The sequence below is a fragment of the Meleagris gallopavo genome, chromosome 23 (assembly GCF_905368555.1).
Source record: "Meleagris gallopavo chromosome 23, MGAL_WU_HG_1.1, whole genome shotgun sequence".
NCBI classification, from domain to species: Eukaryota; Metazoa; Chordata; class Aves; order Galliformes; family Phasianidae; genus Meleagris; species Meleagris gallopavo.
In genome coordinates, this window is record NC_139426.1 from 2,876,148 (window position 1) to 2,893,753 (window position 17,606).

Here is a 17,606-nt window from a genome sequence, read left to right on the forward strand (position 1 = left end):
GGCAGGGAAAGCTGTCAGCAGTGCTGGAGGCTCCTGGGGAGTCCAGGCTTGGATTTAAAGGCTGAGAGAGGTGTAAATCACTCTGCCTCCAAAGCCCCCATGCCTCAAGCTGGGTTTGTCCCAATGAGCTCCAGCAGAACCCCCTCCCCTCGCTTTGTCTTCCCAGCAGTGCTGTCTGAGTCTGCCAGAGAAGTGCAAAAGAAGGATGCAAAAGGCAGGATCCTGTATTCAAGAAAACGTCTTTATTGTACACGTTGGCTTTGTATTGCTTGTATCCCCTCCCCGGTCCCATGTAGTGCAAAAAATTCCTTGAAACGGAGTTCCACATAAATAAGTAGGGTAACTTACAGAGAAACCAAAGTGACGACGGTTGGACGTGGACACGGCGGGTCTGCTAGCGGCGAGGGGCGAGCTGTGCCCATAAAGGGGTCAGCACTGCCGGCCACAGCGGGACCCCTGGGGGACACAGCGGGAGCCCCCCGCCCAGGGGGACGGAGCTCACATGGGAAACAGCACATTTGGGGACAATTTGGGGTGAGACAGCACTAAGTGAGGACGGCAGAGGAGCCGCGGAGAGCTGGCGGTTCTCCTCCCCACGCAGGGACGGACACAGACGGACGCACGGCCCCGCTGAGGTCGTGCAGCACCAGAAGCAATCCCGGCCCCGGTGTCAACCCGGGGGCAGGTGCCGACACCTCGTGTCCACACAGTGCGGGTCGGGGTGCTCCGGGGACAATTTCTCCCTTTCCTTCCTTCGTTTCCCACAGAGGAAAGCAGTGAGCACCTGCATAGTTAGGACATGGGGCGCAGGAGGCTCCCCACGTTTCTGTTTTGCAGAACAGCCTCGGGGCTGGTATTGCTCAGGACCCAACCGGAGGGTGACGGAGGTGATGCTGCCCGTGCTGCTGATCCCCAGAGGAAGGACAGCATCGCCATTGCTGAAGGTTCCCACCACCCTTCTTCCATTCCTCTCGTTGGCCTCAGCAGCAGCATCTCCTTCGCAGAGGATCCTGGAGCTGCTGGCTGCAGGAACCCAGCAGCATTACATTCCTCATGTTGCTTACAGGGATGGTAAGAAAAGAACTGAGACCTCTCTCGTGCACACACACACCCATGCACGCACGCACACACAACCCTGTGCCTATTTCACCCACATCAATGTTAATTTGAACAAAGCTGGGAGTCCTTGGCTCATCCCAAACTCAACTTTCACCCCAAGGAGTGGAGAAAGCAGGGAATCCCTATTGAAAATTTAGGCCAAATGCCATCACTGTGTGGATGGGTTGGGGTTGGCAGTCTTTCCAACCTTAGTGTCTCTGTGATTACGATCCTAGAGGTAAAATATGAACACCGTAAATGGGAAATGAGGAGTGTGGGAACAAGGAGAAAGGCATCAGCCTGAAACAAACAAACAAACAGTGTCACCATGTTCCCAAGGGCACAACTGGATGCTGTTGAGGTACCGGTGGCTGAGTCATTCCCCTGCAATGTGGGGAACACTCTCCCAATCCAAGACTCACACCCTACAGCACACACGCTGAAATCTAAGCAACCCCAGAGGTTCTATGGCACAGGTCTGGAAGGACAGGCTTGTGATTTACGGTGCTAATTGATTCAACCTTCATTTAAAGTGGTTGCCTAATTGCCAAGGAGTTGCTAATTGCGCGCAGTCCCTTCCGTGCTGTTTTCACTGTACATATGGTATCTCACACATGCACACACACCCACACATCTACAGAGAACGTCTTCCAGGACACAGTCATCATCTCATCAACAATTAAGAAAAGTAATTGCATCCCTTCTGCTGCCTCCAAAGCAGATGGGATGGGGAATACCGGCAGAGTGTAAAAATAAAATGATATGAAGTCATTAAAATTAAAATCTTGCGTTCGAATTAAAAAAAAAAAAAAAGAAGAAGGTGGAAAGTTAACGCCAACAAAAGTAATGCCAGGCAATCCTCCTTGTCTGGAAGGGTGGACCTTGCCATCAACCTGGAATCTGCTCTGCAAAGAGGGAAACAGCAACAAGCTGCTCTGTTCCCAGCCAGACGGCGCAGTGGGATGCGTGGAGGGAGCAGGGATGGGTGCAGGCAGGTCCATCCCATCCACTTGCATGGCTCCCCATGGCCGGTTGGGTCCCTGTGAATGAGGCTTTGTCTCCAAACTTCACCTCCTCCAGGCCCCGTCCCTTCGCTGGGCTTCATTTGTGTATTTTTAAGGCATCAATTAGACACCATTGAGAACCGTGCAGCGGCCTCAGAGTCTTTAACAGTGCACATTAGGCTTGGTCAAGAGTTTGGCTACAGTGACATTCGGAGGGACGCTGCACACCCAACCACGTCCCTGGGAGGAGCGCTGCCCACCACGGCGAAGCCCCTGGGTTGGCTGTGCTGCCCACGTGGCACCGGTTGGATTGCCTGAATCCAATAAGCAGCGATGGTTTTGAGGTCCCCTTCCCCAAAGAAAACACGTAACCCTTTGGGAGAGCGGTGAAATGAGTCCAAGGATGGAGTGGGAACACCTCTCTCCCTTTGCTGCGGAAGGAGGGTGGTCCCCCAGGAAGCACAGTTTGGGGCTCGCTGATCCGAGGCGTGTGCCAGGGATGGCTCCAGGCTCCATGGGAGCAGAGGGGCTGGGGATGGCAGCCAACGCCTTCGCTCTGCTCCTACAGCGAGCGGCTGCCCCGCAGGATGGACCCCCGACCCCCTGGAGGTAAGGCAGGTCCCGATCCTTTGTCAAAGGCTCGTCGAGGACACGGAGAGCGTGGGAGAGGAGGGAGGCGGGAAGTTGAGCAGTTCCAGCACGGCCACCCCAACGCTGCTGCGACGGGTGAACATGCAGGAGGCTGCCACCCATTTGTTGGTGCGTGGGTTGTACTTCTCGATGGAGTTCAGGCTGGAGCTGCCGTCGTTGCCACCCACCGCGTACAGCCAGCCGTCCATGGCCACCAGGTCGTGGGTGCTCCTAGAAGGAGCACGCAGAGACAGTGCAGAGCTCAAACACTGCCTCCAGTTTTTCCCTTTGCTCTGATATGCTGCTGCCTTTGTGCAGGGAGCACGGAGCCAGCAGGGCTAGCCGGCCCCCCCCGGGCACGGTCTGCATTTCGCAGTGCCAAGTGAAGCAAGGCTCTCAGAGACAAGCTCCCAACCCTCCCTGCAGCAGCTGCAGCCCAGCAGTTCCTTACCTGCGGATGTTCATGGGTGCCACGCTCTCCCACGTGTTGGTTTTGGGGTTGTAACGCTCAACGGAGTTAAGGCAGCTGGTCCCATCGTTACCACCAGCCACGTAGAGCATCCCCTCCAGCACAGCCACCCCTGCGCTGCTCCGGCGGCTCAGCATGTTGGCAATGGGCGTCCACGTGTTGATCTGGGAAGGGGAAAATATGGATCAGTAAGCCACAGGTATGGGTCATTTTCCACGTGTCCCTGTGATGTTAGCCCTGATAGGACAATTAGGGCAGTACCCTAACCCTAATCCTAACCCTAACCAAAAGACTTCTGGCAGGACCCCAGCTCTTTCCCCTTCATCCAAAAGGCCAGTGAGGAGCAACCCTCATTTCATTGCTATCTGGGGCAGAAGCAATGAGCTGCTTGCCCAGCAGCGAGCTGGACTACAGCACTGCTGGCTGCCACAAACACAGGGCCAAGCTGCCCTACCAGCTCAGCTGCAGTCAGATAACAGCAAAATTTGCAAAGGAGAATTTCTCCTGCAGGAAGAACTGCAGTGCCCCAGGAGAGACCTCTGCCGACAGCTCAGGAAAGCACAGTGCAGCTGGCAGAGACCTTCCCCGAGCACTGCTCTGTGCCAGGCCACCAGCATGTCACAGCTGAACCCCAGCCATGGGAATCGAGCTGTATCAATTTAAATTTGCACAAGGCACGGCTGGGGCTTTACAGCTCACCAAAAGCCTCTGGAACTGATGCTTTGATCCTTCTGCAGCGATGCAGCCTGCTCTAACAGAGCTACAGGACCCCAGACCCAATCGCCCACTGCAATCCCAGCTAACTGCTGGGAAGGGGATGCAGCAAAGACCTCAGGCAATGAGGATAGAGAGGGTTCTGGGGGCTGAAAGTCTGAGAGAGAGATCTCAGAGCTTGCACGGGTGAGTTTTTGCTCTGGACTGCACCCAGTCCCTGCAAAAGAGCTGGACAAGGAGTCGAGACCCCCTCCATTTTGTGCACCTCCAAGGAGCACAGAGCGCTGCACAGAGCTGGGAAGCAGACACATCCCAAGCTACAGCAGCTGCGTGCTACAGAACCACGTACAGCTGCTTGCTCACAGTCCGCAACATCCTCATGTGCCTGCTGGTTGGCTGCAGGGCTCCATCAGGCACCCATCAGGAGAGGAGGAGGAGGAGAAGGAGGAGGGTTACCAGGCATGCTTTCTTCTGTGATTACCTGGGGCTCATACTTTTCTACTGTGGCTAAGTGGGATGAGCTGTCATATCCCCCAACAGCATAGAGGTTGCCTTCTGCAAAGACAGTCATACACACACACAGATTAGCTACGAAGCACAGCTGCAGTCCCAGCACAGGATTTTAGGTTGCCCATGGGGGCTGTGGGCTGCATGCCCCCCGCAGAGCCCCCGCTCCCCAGCAGCCAAGCAGCTCTCAGCACGGCTCCCCGATCCCCCCTGCCTTGCAGCACTGTGAAAGGTTCACCAGGCAATTTCTCAGCACTTCCCAAAGAACTCGCCCTCCTGCTGCTTCCTGACCTCCTCATTATGGGAGCTGCGAGTGCTCCCTGCTGGAGCAGTGGGTTATTTTTAGAGGCAGGGGCTGGAGCATGGGGAGAGCCAATAAGGGCTGTGGCAGGCGGTGTATGAGCTGTGATGGAGGGGAGGGAACCTCTGAGTCAGCACTGAGAGCTGAAAGGAGACAACGGGGAAGAGACAGCAGGGGATACCTCGCAGCTGATGGTGGGATGGTGAAGAGCAGTGTGTTACACCAGCTGGGGGGGAGGTGGCACTTGCACTGATCCCACTTGCATTGACCCCACTTGCATTGACCCCAGAGCTGCACTAAACAATGAAGCGGCCACTTCTCACCCTGCATCCCCCTCAGGGACAGAACTCAATGGAGTCGTGAGACATTTTAGCGTCTCACCTACAGCTGTGGCACCTCTTGTAGAGATAGTTTTGACACCACACTACTACTTGGATGATTAGGAAAGGAACTGCCTTTCATCGGGGAGGAGAAATAAGGTGGTCTCCTCCTGCATCCAGCCCCCTCGCTCCAAGCTAGAAGTGAGCACACAGGGGCTGAGGAGCAAGTTGTGGGGTTCCCTGGGGAGCTGATTCCAGAATGCGATGAAACCCACCTACTGCGGAAACCAAGGAGCAGGGCAAAGGCAGGGAGCATGTCAGGACGTAGCAGAGGGATGGCAGAGCTACCCAGACCCACAGCTGGGGAATGCGAGGAAGGTGGGGCAGGAATTTGAACAGGACATCAGAAGGAACCACCAGAAATGCAAGAGACAGTCTGCACAGAAGCAGGTTGTGTCCTCATGCCAGCACCCACCTAGCGTTGCCACCCGGACGTAGCGTCTCCTGGTGCTCATGGCAGCGATGGATGTCCAGGTGCCTGTCAGAGGGTCGTACCGCTCTGCGCTGCAGCAGGCAGGGACACAGGAATTCAGGTGTGACACTGGCAAGGCCCAGCTCAAAGCCCTTTGACACAAGCCCTCCTGGGCAGCTCCCAAGGAAGCTTGGGAAAAGGGAGGGAAAAATGGAGGGAAGAACTAACAAAGGGGCCATGTTTGGTTGGGGCAGAGGGCTGCAAAACGGTGTTGTCTGTTTGTTTGTTTTTCCCTGAAGAAACTGCCTGGGCCAAAGGCACTGGAAGACAGAGCTGGATTGCAAGAAATCTACTCAGTCAGGAGCAGACCTCGTGGACTTCCCAGCACCCAGCATCAAGGACAAAGCATGCATGAGAAATGGAGGAGCCCACAGCGAGCCATTCCCTACCTGTTCAGGCATGAGGCCCCATCGTATCCCCCAGCAGCATAGAGAAGCCCATGAAGTGCTGCTACACCCAGGCAGCTCCTCCTCGTGCCCATGGACACCTCCGGTTGCCAGGAGTTGGTGACAGGATCATAGGACTCCACCGTTGCCAAATCTGAGGTCCCATCGTAACTGCAGGGAGAGAAAAAAGAGAGCGTGAGAGCTGGGAAGTTCAGACCGTATGGCCTGTGAGCTGCGCCCAGAGCTCCAGAGCAGACCCAGGGCCTGGTCCTGGCTCAGATCCCTGCTCCCACCCCCGTCCCTGTGTCCCCTTACCCGCCCACGGCGTACAGCTTGTTCCCAATGGCCGCGACGCCCACCCTGGCCCTGCGGGTCGACATGGAGGCCACCATGTGCCAGCGGTCCGTCCGCGTGTCGTAGGCCTCGCAGTCCCCATGGATGGCAAACAGGCTGCCCCCACCTGCAAACAGAGCACTCATCGTCCCCGAGGCCAAGGGTAAACCTCGGGAAAGCTTGGAAAGCTGGAGCTTTGTGCAGGATCTGAGGGTAATCCCCTCGTTGGGAGAGCCTTACCCACAGCAAAAAGCACAGTGCTGGCCCCCTCGCAGCGCCGCGGCCTGGTCCTGCTGTTGCTGAGGACCCCCCTCTGCTCAGGCATGAGGTGGTACTTGAGGGCTTCGATCAGCAGGTCCTTGCACTCCGAGTGGTGCCTCACCAGCAGCTCCGTGTCCACGTTGCTCATCAGGAAGTCCCGGCTCAGCAGGGGCAGCCTCACGCACTTCATGAGCTGAAAGGAGAGGGGTTGCATCCCATCAGTGGGGTGGGAAGGGTTCGGCAGTGCAGCCCCCATTTCTTCCCTTCCTATTTCTGCCCATCCTCTGGCCACCCTACAGCTTCCTGAGAATCACAGAATCTTTAAGGCTGGAGAAGACAAACTAGAGTGGTAATGAGAAGACGGTTGGACTAGATGATCTTGTAGGTCGTTTCCAACCTTGTGATTCTGTGATTCTATGATCTAAGATCATCCAGTCCAACCGCCCACCTGCCACCAATCTTGCCTAATGACCACATCCCTTAGTGCCACATCTCCACAATTCTTGAACACCTCCAGGGATGGTGACACCCCCACCTCCTGGGCAGTCTGTGCCAGATGCCTGACTGCTCTTTAAGAGAAGTTTTTCCCAATATCCAACCTGAACCTCACCTGGTGCAACGTGAGGCCATTCCCTCCCATCCTATTCACCCACCCACGCCATACACAGGCACTGCTGGGTTGAATTAGGTCACCTTCCCCAGCAGACTCACCCTGGGGACATGCTGTCTCCTGCTGTCCACATCATGTTTGACCCAGCTGAGCACAGCCCGGTACACCTCCTCCTCCGATGGCACATTGAGGCTGTCACTAGAAATGAGGTCCAGCACCTGCGGAAAAGGATGGAAAAGGCAACTCCCAGCTGGTGCAGCACAGGAGGAAGGGACACGTTCCCACAGCAGGGAACTGGCCCAGCAGAGCAGCACAGAGAGGTACAAAGCAGCATCCTGCAGATGCTGGTGGCCGAGGGGTACACAGCTAAGGGCAGGTGGTCCCCCAGCAGGCTGCAGCTGTGCCTCCCCCTCCTCTCAGAAACAGCTCTGCCCTCGGTCCCCTCCTTGGCTCATTCCTCCATTTCTGCATCTGAAGCTGCTGCAATGCCTGACACTTCCAATAAACATCAGCGAGATCAGGCGGACGACTGTGCTTGCACAGGTCCCTTCAATATTTCATGGGATGGAGCCAGGTGCTCTGGCTGCTCGCAGTTTGCTCGCTTTGTCTGCCAAGGACAGAGCTGGAGCAGGTGGAGACTCATACCCCCCTTGCTGCCATGTACTCCACAGCCCCAGGGATGGATGGAGCGAAGTGGCTCCCAGGTTTGTGCTCCCAGGGAGAAGGCAGAGCATCCAGAGCTCGGGTGGCAGGCACCAGTGACAGCATTTATCTTCCCCGCTGCCTTCCCATCCCTGTTTCACAGGGGATTAAGCTCACTCTCTGACAGTATTCTCCACATGTATTGTTTCCCCATCAAACAGAAAAGACCAAAGCACAGAATCTGGCTGCATTCTCCTGCTAAACCCTGTCCTGTTCTGACCATGCCATTCAGAACCGAGCAAGAAAAGCCTTGCCAGTCCCACACCTCTGTGCTTCCATCAGGATCTCACCTGTTTAAGAGGCAGCAACATGAACTCCTCTGTCTTGGACACCTCCACGAAGTGCTGGAGGACGTATTTGTGTGCAGACTTGAGGAGGTCACTGCAGGAGTGCGTGTCGGCAAAGCCCCGGATCCCCAGGCAGTTGGATGGGTCGAGTTGGCTGAGCAGAAACTTGCAGCAAGCGTCCCGCACCCCATTGAGCTGAAGCAGGCTGGCAGCAGGAAGAAGTGTCTGGGCAGTGGAAAAGAATGGGGAAAAAAAAAGGAGCTTCCAGGGCAAGGAAACACCATTTCCATCACCAGTTTCAACAGCAGAACAGGTTTACTGAGCAACTTCATGCACACAAGCACATAGAGGACAAAGCACTCCTCGTTTCCTACAGGATGGAGTTTAAGAGCCAAGAAAGACACCCATGACCCCCCACAGGGCTAGGAAATGGCCATTGCAGTAGGGCTTTAAGGAGCACTCCCATCCACAGCAGCTGCAGGAGCTCAGGAGAGCAGATGACCACTGTTAGATGCAGGCACCACCACAGAGCAACAGCGGAAAGCCCTGAGCAGGGGGAGAGGAGAGCTCCAGAGGTAAGGCTTTGTGGGATAGATAGGTCTGGGGGGGCTCCTACCTGCACATTGCCCTCGCCCACCACGATCTCTGCTGTGTAAGCATATTGCACCAACTGCTCCAGGGCCTGTGGGTCGATGTCGTGCAGTGTCACATGGGTCTGGCGGCTCTCACTCATCTCATCTGGGGCAACACAGACAGCAGATATGAACAATAGCCCTCAGCATGTTTCTTTCTTGTCATCTAGCTCCTGTTCCATGCCTATGCAATGTTCGTGGCCTGGTTGAATTGTAGGCAGACAACACAGTGGTGCAGAAGGTTGTCTGAGAGAGGGGATGCAAGCTAGCAATAAACCATGAGCTCAGCTATGCCTGATAAAGAGATGGCTCCTGGAAGAGCCCAGAAGCTACAGAAAGGGGATGTGGGGCTGTGCCCTTGGCTCCTTCCTCTTCTGGAGACAGAACCCTCCGCCTCCTGCTGCTCCACAGCCTGACTTCAAGGCCAAGGAGGGTCTCCTGCTCCCTTCTCAGCAGGGAGAAGCAGCAGTGCATTACAGGGAATGGGGCTCACCCAAGCTACCAGGGTAGCTTCACAGAAGGGAGCCAAAGGAGGAAGTTTGCTTGTTCATATAGACGATACGCTGATGTCACACTTTCATAAGGTAGGAGATGGACGGAAAGGGAGCGCAGCGAAGAGAGGGAATCGAGAGGAAGAGAGGAGGAGGCTACTTGCTTGTGAACATGGCGTGGAAGTAGGGGCTGCAGGACGCCAGCACCACCTTGTGGGCCTTGATCTCCTTGGTGCCCACGTGCAGCACGATGTCGCAGAGCAGCCCGCGCTGCCGCATGCGGTTCATGCACACGAAGGCGTCGTGGTAATGGCGCTTGGAGTTGTGTGAGATGCTGTGGCCATCGCGGTTGAGGAGCTGCACGCCGCCCTCCATGGCTGTGCTGGGAGCTCACCCTTCGCGGCTTCACTGGAGTGAGAAAAACAACGTGTTATCCTGAAGGAATGGCTTGAGATCCACACAACTTCCATGGCTTTCAAGTATATGGGCTGAGGGTCTTCACTGCTCTGTGCCCAGCCCATCTGTGGGTCAGCATCCTCCTCACCTGCCATCAAAAGGGCACTGCTCTACAACATGTCCATCACCAACCTCAGACGCCTCACTGGGGCACACCTGTCTTGTATTGATTCTTTTTTATGAGAGTGGTGAGGTGCTGGAACAGCTGCCCAGAGAGGCTGTGGATGCCTCATCTATCCCTAGAGGTGTTCAAGGCCAGGTTGGATGGGGTTCTGGGCAGCCTGGGCTGATATTAAATGTGGAGGTTGGTGGTCCTGCGTGTGGCAGGGGGGTTGGAGATTCATGATCCTTGGGGTCCCTTCCAACCTGGGCCATTCTGTGATTCAGTGATTAAACACAGCCTAAATAAGCCACCATGGACAACAAACATGACCCGATGATCCTTATGGATCCAACTCGGAATGTTCTCTGACTCTACAAAGCCTGAACAAGCAACAAGCAGGGCACGCTGCACTCCTGCATCTCCTAACCAGGCACAGCCCAGCAGCCCAGGAGGGAGGAGGGGAGAGTGGAGGAAGGAAGGAAGTCATCGTGCTGCATCCATCCACCAGCCCCCGCATCCCTGCGGATAGAGAATCCCCTCTGCTCCCATTGCCTCGCCACACCTCCACATCTCCAGCCTAAAAATAGAGCCCCCCACGCTGTGCCGGCTGAGCTGCTGAAGCTCTATTCATGTTTAAATAGCAGTTGTGTCATGTACTAGAGTCTGGGGGAGGGAAAAGATGAATAAACATCTTTTCTGAGTGGGAGAGAGGCCTGCAATGCCCTCTTCTCCGTGCAGCATCAGTGTGATGTGAGATTCCCTCTTTGCTGCCAGGGTGGGCGCATCGTGAAGGCAATGCTTTAAAGCAGTGAGAGCAGGGTGCTCCGTGCCCTTCATGCCATGAGTTAAGCACTGAGCTGAGCTCTGCAGAAAGCTGCAGCATCCCCAGGACATGCCTATAAGGAACACTTGTGGACCTTGCTGCATGAAGGCACCGCAATATCAGCACCTGGGACCAGACCTGATTTAATAGAGGAGCAGAGGTTGCTTTCACTCCTTTACTCCCCTCCCTGGCTGCAAGCCTGAGGGTCCTCCCAACCTGCTCCAGCTGGTTCCTTTCTTTACTGCACCACCAAGCATCCTTCTCTCCATCATCACTGCCGGGAGGGCATGGAGGGGACAAGGCAGGACAGGGTGCTTGTAGGGTGGGAAGGACAGCGTGCCTCCAGGGGGTGGCACAGGATGTGGTTGCAGAGGTGGGGACAGACAGAGGGCACAGCTGAAGGGTACATTGCTGCCAGCGCATCCTCAGCTCCAGCAATCAAATGCATTTCCAAAGAGGGTTGGAAGTGCTGGGCTCTCTTCCCAGCCCTGCCACTGAGTCATTGCACAACTCCGGGTAAGCACGAATGCAGAAGTGACAAGGGTGACATTATTCCCTGCAGTGAACCTCTGAGATTGGTCAGAGCCCCACCAGCACCTCCTACGCCCCAGTGCTCTGTGGTGCCAGCCGTGCCATTGGGCTCCAAAGCAACCAAGCAGCACCCAAGGGAGACACCACCCCAACCCCCCCACTGATCCCAGGCCCCCAGCAGCATCCCCACCCCGTGGATGGGCCCTCCCTTAGGATCTACACAAGGAAACAGCTCCTACAAAGCCCTCCTCCCTCCTGGCCCCATGCATCAGCACACGGAAAAGCAAACTTCATTCCCAGGAAATGAAGGTCTATGAGCTCTGCTAAGATATAATTAATGGGGAACAGCACTCGGACCACAGGAGACAGTAAGGCAGTGTGCAGGGCTCCAGGGGGGGGAAGTCCATACAAACCCACTTTTGTGGGGTGTGCAGCAGCCCAAGTGCACGTGTTATGCATCAGCTGGAGCGGATGCAGTGCTGACTTGTAGCCACTCCTGGGTTATGACAAAAAAAAAGCAGGCGTTTGTTTGGCTCCTCTGCGACAGAGCGTGGCCGTGCATAACAGCTCTGTTAATGAATGCAAATGATCCCTGCCCAAAGGGAGGTCTGTTCTCTCCGCACAAAAAAATAAAACATATTTTGCTGAGAGTGAAGAGAAGCATGCTGAGCAATAAGCAGGGAGCGGAGCATCCTCTGGGGAGAAGCTCGCTGATGGCCCCTTCCCCAGGAAGACCCAGCAGAATGGCCCTTTGTTGGCTGCCCTGGGTGGAGGTTTCTGTCTGCCAGCAAATATCCCGCACAGCTGGCCAGGTGTGGGGAGAGTGTGAAAACAGCCCTACACCAGCACTCAGAATCCCACTCTAACTCCACTGCGATGGGTCCTGAATCTTTTCCCAGCAAGCATCCTTCTGCATCCAGCATTCCCATAATGAACAGAGATACCCAGTTAATGTTAAAACTCAGAGAAAAGCCAGATTGGGCAGAACGGGGGGCGCAGGCAACCGCTGCCCAGCTCGGGTGGGGAAGCATCTTCCTCCCTCTTGGAGCCAGGCTGGGGAGAAGATGTTCTCCCGCATTCCGGGGACCGCTCCTTCCCTTCAGCAATCATGAGACACAACCAGCTGAGCTGGCAGGAACAATAGCTGCTGTTGTGCTGCTGCTGCTGCAGCGTGAGGCCACGAACACAGCAGTACCGACACCCAGGGACCTGGCTGGGCACAATGCAGGCTGCCCACACATCTCCCCTTCCATCTGGCATCACAGAGGTCCCGTTAAGCTGCTGTGTGCTCTTGCTGAGCCATCCCTTCTGGTGCATCTCCGGGCTCTGAGGGCTGCGTTTGAAGAGAAGCTTTAAGCTAGCATCAGTAATCCTCTTGCAGTAGCGCTGTTTGCACAAGCTGCAGCTGATGCACACTACCTGCCCTTATACCTCAAACTGAGATAGCCCAAATTTTTGCTGATTTCAGAGGGCCTGACACGGCTCATGGTAGAATATATTGCCCTGCTACCACTCCCGCTCCCTTCCCAACAGCAAACGTGATTGAAGCAGGTTGGAAATATCATCCAGCTGTATACACCCAGGGCACTAAATCTGGGTAATTGTCCTCAGCAGAGCTTGTGCTGGCATCACTGGCACAGACAGGACACTCTGTGCCCTCACTACAGCGCTGAGAAATTCAGCTTCTCCTCACTCTGCATTCATCCTGGGAATCTGAACAGACAGCACGCAGCAGCTCCTCTTTAACATGAGGTTAATCAAGTGTTCAGCCTGGAAGAGATGAAGTCACCAATTGTGAGGAAGCAGAGGGCACTAATAGCTCAGGAGCAGCAAGTGCGCTGCTCCAAGCTGCAGATCCAGCACTGCTGCTGCAATGACCCCACGGGGTGGCAGAGCCCCCATACAGGGCTGGTTGTGTCCTCCCATCACTCACATTCCCCTTCTGTTCCCCAAACCCTCGTGCTGTGGATGGCAGGCAAGGTTTGTGCTGCTCCTGCAAGCAGTGGAATTAATCTGAGAGCCACAGACAGCGCTGAGTCTGCAGGACTGAGAATCCCCAGCTCTCAGTAGGGTTGTGTTGTGTGTGTTTTTTTTTAATGAATTAGGCATAAGTGACACGCACTGAATCCTCCTGTCTAGACATCTGCAGAGAAGTGACAAGCTGCCAGAGAGGATGTGGAGCCTTGGCAAGGGGGTGGGGAGGGCAGGGGAACACTGCACACAATTGCCAGCTCTACAGCACAGACACAGCGCTGGCTTCAGGCAAGAAGGGCATTCAGCACATTGACCTAGTCAGTGCCTTTCAGCAGCTCAGCGGGTTGTAATCAATAGGTTCTGGTGCATACAGAAGGCTGGAGGTCTCCTAATGGAAGCTTTTCTCCCCATTTTTCCTGGGGCGTTTTGTTTGGATCCCAGTTACCCCAACCAATATTCAGAAATGCCTTTGTTCCCATACGTGAAAAAAGAGAAAGGATTTCAGCCCGGCCTGCCTCGTGCCTCCCTGGGTGCACACTCTGCTCCCTGCCCCATGCACACCCCACCCAGGCAGCCACTCTTCCTGCAGACATCCTCAATGCAGCTCTCACTTTCCTTGCACACGGGGGATGGGAGCAGCTCCGTGCACAGCTAATGGACTCAGAGGCAGCTGTGCTGACATTTGGGTAACATCAAGTAATGGGTCAGGACCTGAATGGTTTCAGTTCCAGCAATGGGAAGAAACAAGCAATGGAAACTAATTCATAAAGATGCCTTTGAGATGCTCAGCAAAAGGTGCAGGTCTCCAGCTGCACTGGGATCACACAGCAACTCCTACAGTCCAGCACAAAGCACATCAAAATCTAAGCAAACGCAAACCCTCCTGCCTCTGCCAAGGGTTGGAAATGTGGGCCGCGTCCCAAATCCCCCTTCCCAGCATCACTCAGCATACAATGGAGAGCAGCTGTCACATCCAGCACTGCTTTGTGGCACAAGCAGTGTCAAACCTCCACAGAGAGGCATGGAGAAGGTCCCTTCAGGCAACAACTAACAGCTCCGACTGCACTACCCATCACAGTGGCACTCATGAGCTCCTCCAGCCCCTCTGACAGACGCCTCTGACCCCAACTCGCTCTCCAGAAAGGCAAACAGAGTCACAAGCAGAACCTGGGCCAGGTGCAGGCAGCCCCTGGGGGAGAAACACTGCACTCCTGGCTCCCAGTCTTGTCACGGAACACCCCAATGGCACCTTTTGCCATCACCCTTCAATTAGCACTGTGCCCTCCACCTACCTGCTCTGCACAGCGATGGTGAGTGACTGCAGCGGGTGGCATTGGGCCAGCTTGGAACAGGCTGTGGTCTGTGGGCACCGTGGGGATGGGCTGGGATAGGATTTGGGAGCAGTAGCGGTCTTCTCCTACCTGAATGATTCCATGATTCTCTGATTACTTGGCAGTGTTGCCTCGACATCAGGCAGGAGCTATGGACGTGGTGACACTCATGGGTTACCAACTGGCATCTCAAGGGAGTGCTGATGACACGAAGCAAGGTGACATGGTGGAGGAGGGTAGAAGAGACAAGGAAAAAGCTGAGAGAAGGACAAGGGACCTTCCTTGTCACCCAAGGTAAGCAGTGGTTCTATTCAATCCTAAACCATCAAGCCAAAAGAGAGGGAACTACAATTCCTGCCGTCACCTGCTCTGAATGTTTGCTTCATTTGTGCATCAATCAGCTCTCAGGAAGGAAATTCCGACCTTTACATCCCAAATCCTTCAGCCTCACTCACTGCCATGCTGAATGCCAGGGTCAGGAGGGAAATTTGGGCTGCAGAGAGGAGAGATTCCAGAGGCGATTGCTTGGCTGCAGTGATCCTAACCAGAAAGTTGTACTGAATCACAGAACCACAGAATCATTAAGGTTGATAAAGACCTCTAAGATCATCTAGTCCAACTCCAACCCATCACCACCGTGCCCACTATGTGAGCCCAAAAGTCCATAATGTCAGGTGACCTTTCCGCATTTGGGATCTGCACAGCACTCTGTGTCCCATTTGGTGCTGCAAATGGGGCACTCAGCAGCTGAGGGAACATAAGATTAGCTGCATTGTTTTCTTTTTCCTTACAGACACAGTTATTTTGCACTTAGGGAGTCTGGGTGACTTCCTCACTGGGACCAAACAAAGAAGCATCTCACAGAGCGCTGGCATGCAGGCATCACAAACCTGTTGCAGGATCCCTATACGATGGATGGATGGCCAGGAGACCTCTGAGGCTCCTCTCAGTCCTTGGAGCCAATAAGTTGCCTCCATTCATCCGGCCACCATCGGATCTCCGTGTTGCTGAATCACCCCGGCGCCGCTCTCCCTCCTGCAGAGACCCCATCATTCCAGGACACCGTCCGTGCACTCTGCTGACCCAGCCCAGCAGCTGGATGTGCTGGTGGTGACTCCAGCCCCCTGCTGCCCTGCTGGCTCCCAGCAAGAAGAGAGCTCCGTGCCCTGACGGTCACTGCAGAGGCCCCAAAACCCCCATCCCGCACTGCATCCCGCATCCCCAGGGTACCACCAACCCGCGTTGACATTTCTCCCTTTGCCCTTCAGCTCCCCCGCAGCAAACAGCACCCAACAGCCGCTGTGCGTCCACGGAGAGATGACACAAAACGAGACCGCAGAGCCACCGTCGGGCCCGGCAGCGCGACAACCCCCGTTCTGCACCGCGGGATGGCTCCGTGACCGGACACACAGCGGGCCGGGAGGGGGGACAGCCTTAACGGCAGAGGTGCGGAGCGCAGCGCTGCCCTTCCGCATCCCGGCGGTGCCAAATTGCTCCGGGGCTGCACCCACCGATCTCCCGGGACGCCTCATTGCGAGCCCCCGCCCGCAGCCCCACCGACCCCGAGCCGCTCCATCCGCTCTCGCCAGGCCCCTCCCACCTCCCACCTGCCCCGATCGCCCGTACCGTTGCCGGTAGGGCCGTGCCCGCGTTACTCACGGCTCCGCACGGCCCGGCCCGCGGGATGCTGCGGGCTCCGCTCTGCCCGCGCCGCTGCCGCCAGCCCCGCGGCGGGGGCGGGGCCAGGAGGACAAAGGGGCGGGGATAGAGGCGGGGCTAAAGCAACGACAGCGGTTGAACAGCGCTAAGTCACGCCCGTGAAAAAGTTAACCACGCCTACATGTTGTTTGGCCACGCCTCCCTGCACCGCGCGGCATGCTGGGAGCGGAAGTGCGGCTGCCGCGAGGAGCGCGCGGGCGGCATGGCGGCTGCCGGGAGGCGGTGAGGGCTGTGCGGGCGGGGAAGGCCCGGCTGGGAGCGGGGTGCGTTCCGCTCACCTTTCCTTCTTCACGTCTCTCCTTTGGCCCCGCAGGAAGCTGGAGGAGCTGAGCGTCGACGAGTTTCTCGCTAATGGCTTCGAGTCGGAGCCCGACGGCGGTTCGGAGGAGGAGGAGGCCCGGCCCAAGACGGGGGGGAGGCGGCCCCGGCCCAAGGCGGCCGTTCGGTGAGGGTCTGGGGGTCAGGGTGGGGTCGGGGCTGGGCTTCAGCCAGCTCTGCGAGGAGTGGGAGCAGGTCGGGCTCTCGGGAGAGGCTGCGTGAGCTGCCTTTGTTTTTCCTGGGGAAGAGAAGGCTCTGGGGAGACCGCAGTGCTGCCATCCAGGGGCTCGTTGAGGGCAGCGAGGCTCTGGTGCTGCTGCCCAGAGCAGTGTGAGTGTCCCATCCTAAGCCCAGGCTGAGCCCTGGGCAGTGTGATGTGGTGGGGGGCACGCAGCCCACAGCAGGGGTTGGGGTTTGTGTGGGCTTTAAGGTCCCTTCCAACCAAAGCTATTATATAGTTCTGTGTTTTCTTAATCCTGAGTTAAAATAAGCTTTGATGAGTCCTTCCAGAGCAGGTGTTGGAGCCACAGCTCTGATTATCCAATCACCACTTTAATTAGCTGCAGGTGTGCTTAGTGCCCAATGGTTGCTTGCTTTTTGTAGAGCACCATCAGAAGTTTGAGGAATGAGTAAACATCTTTTAACTTTTCTCTATCAGAAAAAAAGGAAAGGCATCTGAGCATAAAGACCAGCTCGCCCGACTGAAGGAAAAAGATCCTGAATTCTACAAGTTCTTGGAAGAAAATGACCGCACGCTGCTGAACTTCGATGCTTCAGACAGTTCTGAGGAGGACGAGGAGGGAGGCTTGCACATCCCACCTGACACGTTAGAGGTACCAGAATGCTGAAATCAGTAATTTCAATTACATGTGAAATGTTTTGAGTTTCAGTGCAGGTGTTAATTATATTTGGGCTGATGATTGCATCATGGTGAAGGGGTTCTCCAAAGATCAGCTGCAGGTGTATGTGCTTGTAACACAGAAATCAGCTGTGGCTTCAAATTGAGCATGAGTTAAAGATTGTGAAGGCAGAGCCTTGCACTACCTTTTCCCTGTGGCTTTGGATTTGTATTTA

At 55.7% G+C, this 17,606-nt stretch overlaps 2 protein-coding genes across 4 annotated transcripts in view; one reads left to right on the forward strand and one right to left on the reverse strand.

Annotated features, from left to right (window-relative positions):
- Positions 1-222: 222 nt before the first annotated feature.
- On the reverse strand, positions 223-16,259 carry KLHL17 (kelch like family member 17). 3 transcript variants are annotated; one of them, XM_085242319.1, is made up of 12 exons: positions 16,155-16,259; positions 9,442-9,685; positions 8,771-8,892; positions 8,158-8,379; positions 7,267-7,383; positions 6,535-6,748; positions 6,277-6,421; positions 5,965-6,132; positions 5,519-5,607; positions 4,397-4,470; positions 3,184-3,365; positions 223-2,963 (listed from the first exon to the last, which is right to left on the reverse strand). In XM_085242319.1, the coding sequence occupies exons 2-12, from the start codon at positions 9,650-9,652 to the stop codon at positions 2,735-2,737; spliced, it is 1,773 nt and encodes a 590-aa protein (XP_085098445.1). In that variant the 5' UTR covers positions 9,653-9,685; positions 16,155-16,259; the 3' UTR covers positions 223-2,734. The 3 variants fall into 3 exon arrangements, with proteins under 3 accessions (XP_085098445.1, XP_085098444.1, XP_085098446.1); XM_085242318.1 differs by having other exon boundaries at positions 16,122-16,255; XM_085242320.1 differs by lacking the exon at positions 8,158-8,379 and having other exon boundaries at positions 16,122-16,255.
- Positions 16,260-16,333: 74 nt separating this feature from the next.
- The window catches only part of NOC2L (NOC2 like nucleolar associated transcriptional repressor), a 34,744-nt gene continuing 33,471 nt past the window's right edge, over positions 16,334-17,606 (forward strand). Inside the window, exons 1-3 of the mRNA XM_085242317.1 lie at positions 16,334-16,436; positions 16,528-16,659; positions 17,191-17,365. Of these exons, the coding sequence (XP_085098443.1) occupies positions 16,336-16,436; positions 16,528-16,659; positions 17,191-17,365 (408 nt within the window). The 5' untranslated portion in view covers positions 16,334-16,335. The remainder of the gene's footprint in view (positions 16,437-16,527; positions 16,660-17,190; positions 17,366-17,606) is intronic.

Excerpts from the sequence above, each read along its gene's own strand:
- KLHL17 (XM_085242319.1), bottom strand. The coding sequence starts at position 9,652 with ATGGAGGGCGGCGTGCAGCTCCTCAACCGCGATGGCCACAGCATCTCA. Across the intron at positions 8,380-8,770 it reads TGGGCGAGGGCAATGTGCAG|ACACTTCTTCCTGCTGCCAG; the intron begins GTAGGAGCCCCC and ends TCCACTGCCCAG. Across the intron at positions 7,384-8,157 it reads TGTTGCTGCCTCTTAAACAG|GTGCTGGACCTCATTTCTAG; the intron begins GTGAGATCCTGA and ends CCTTTTCCGCAG.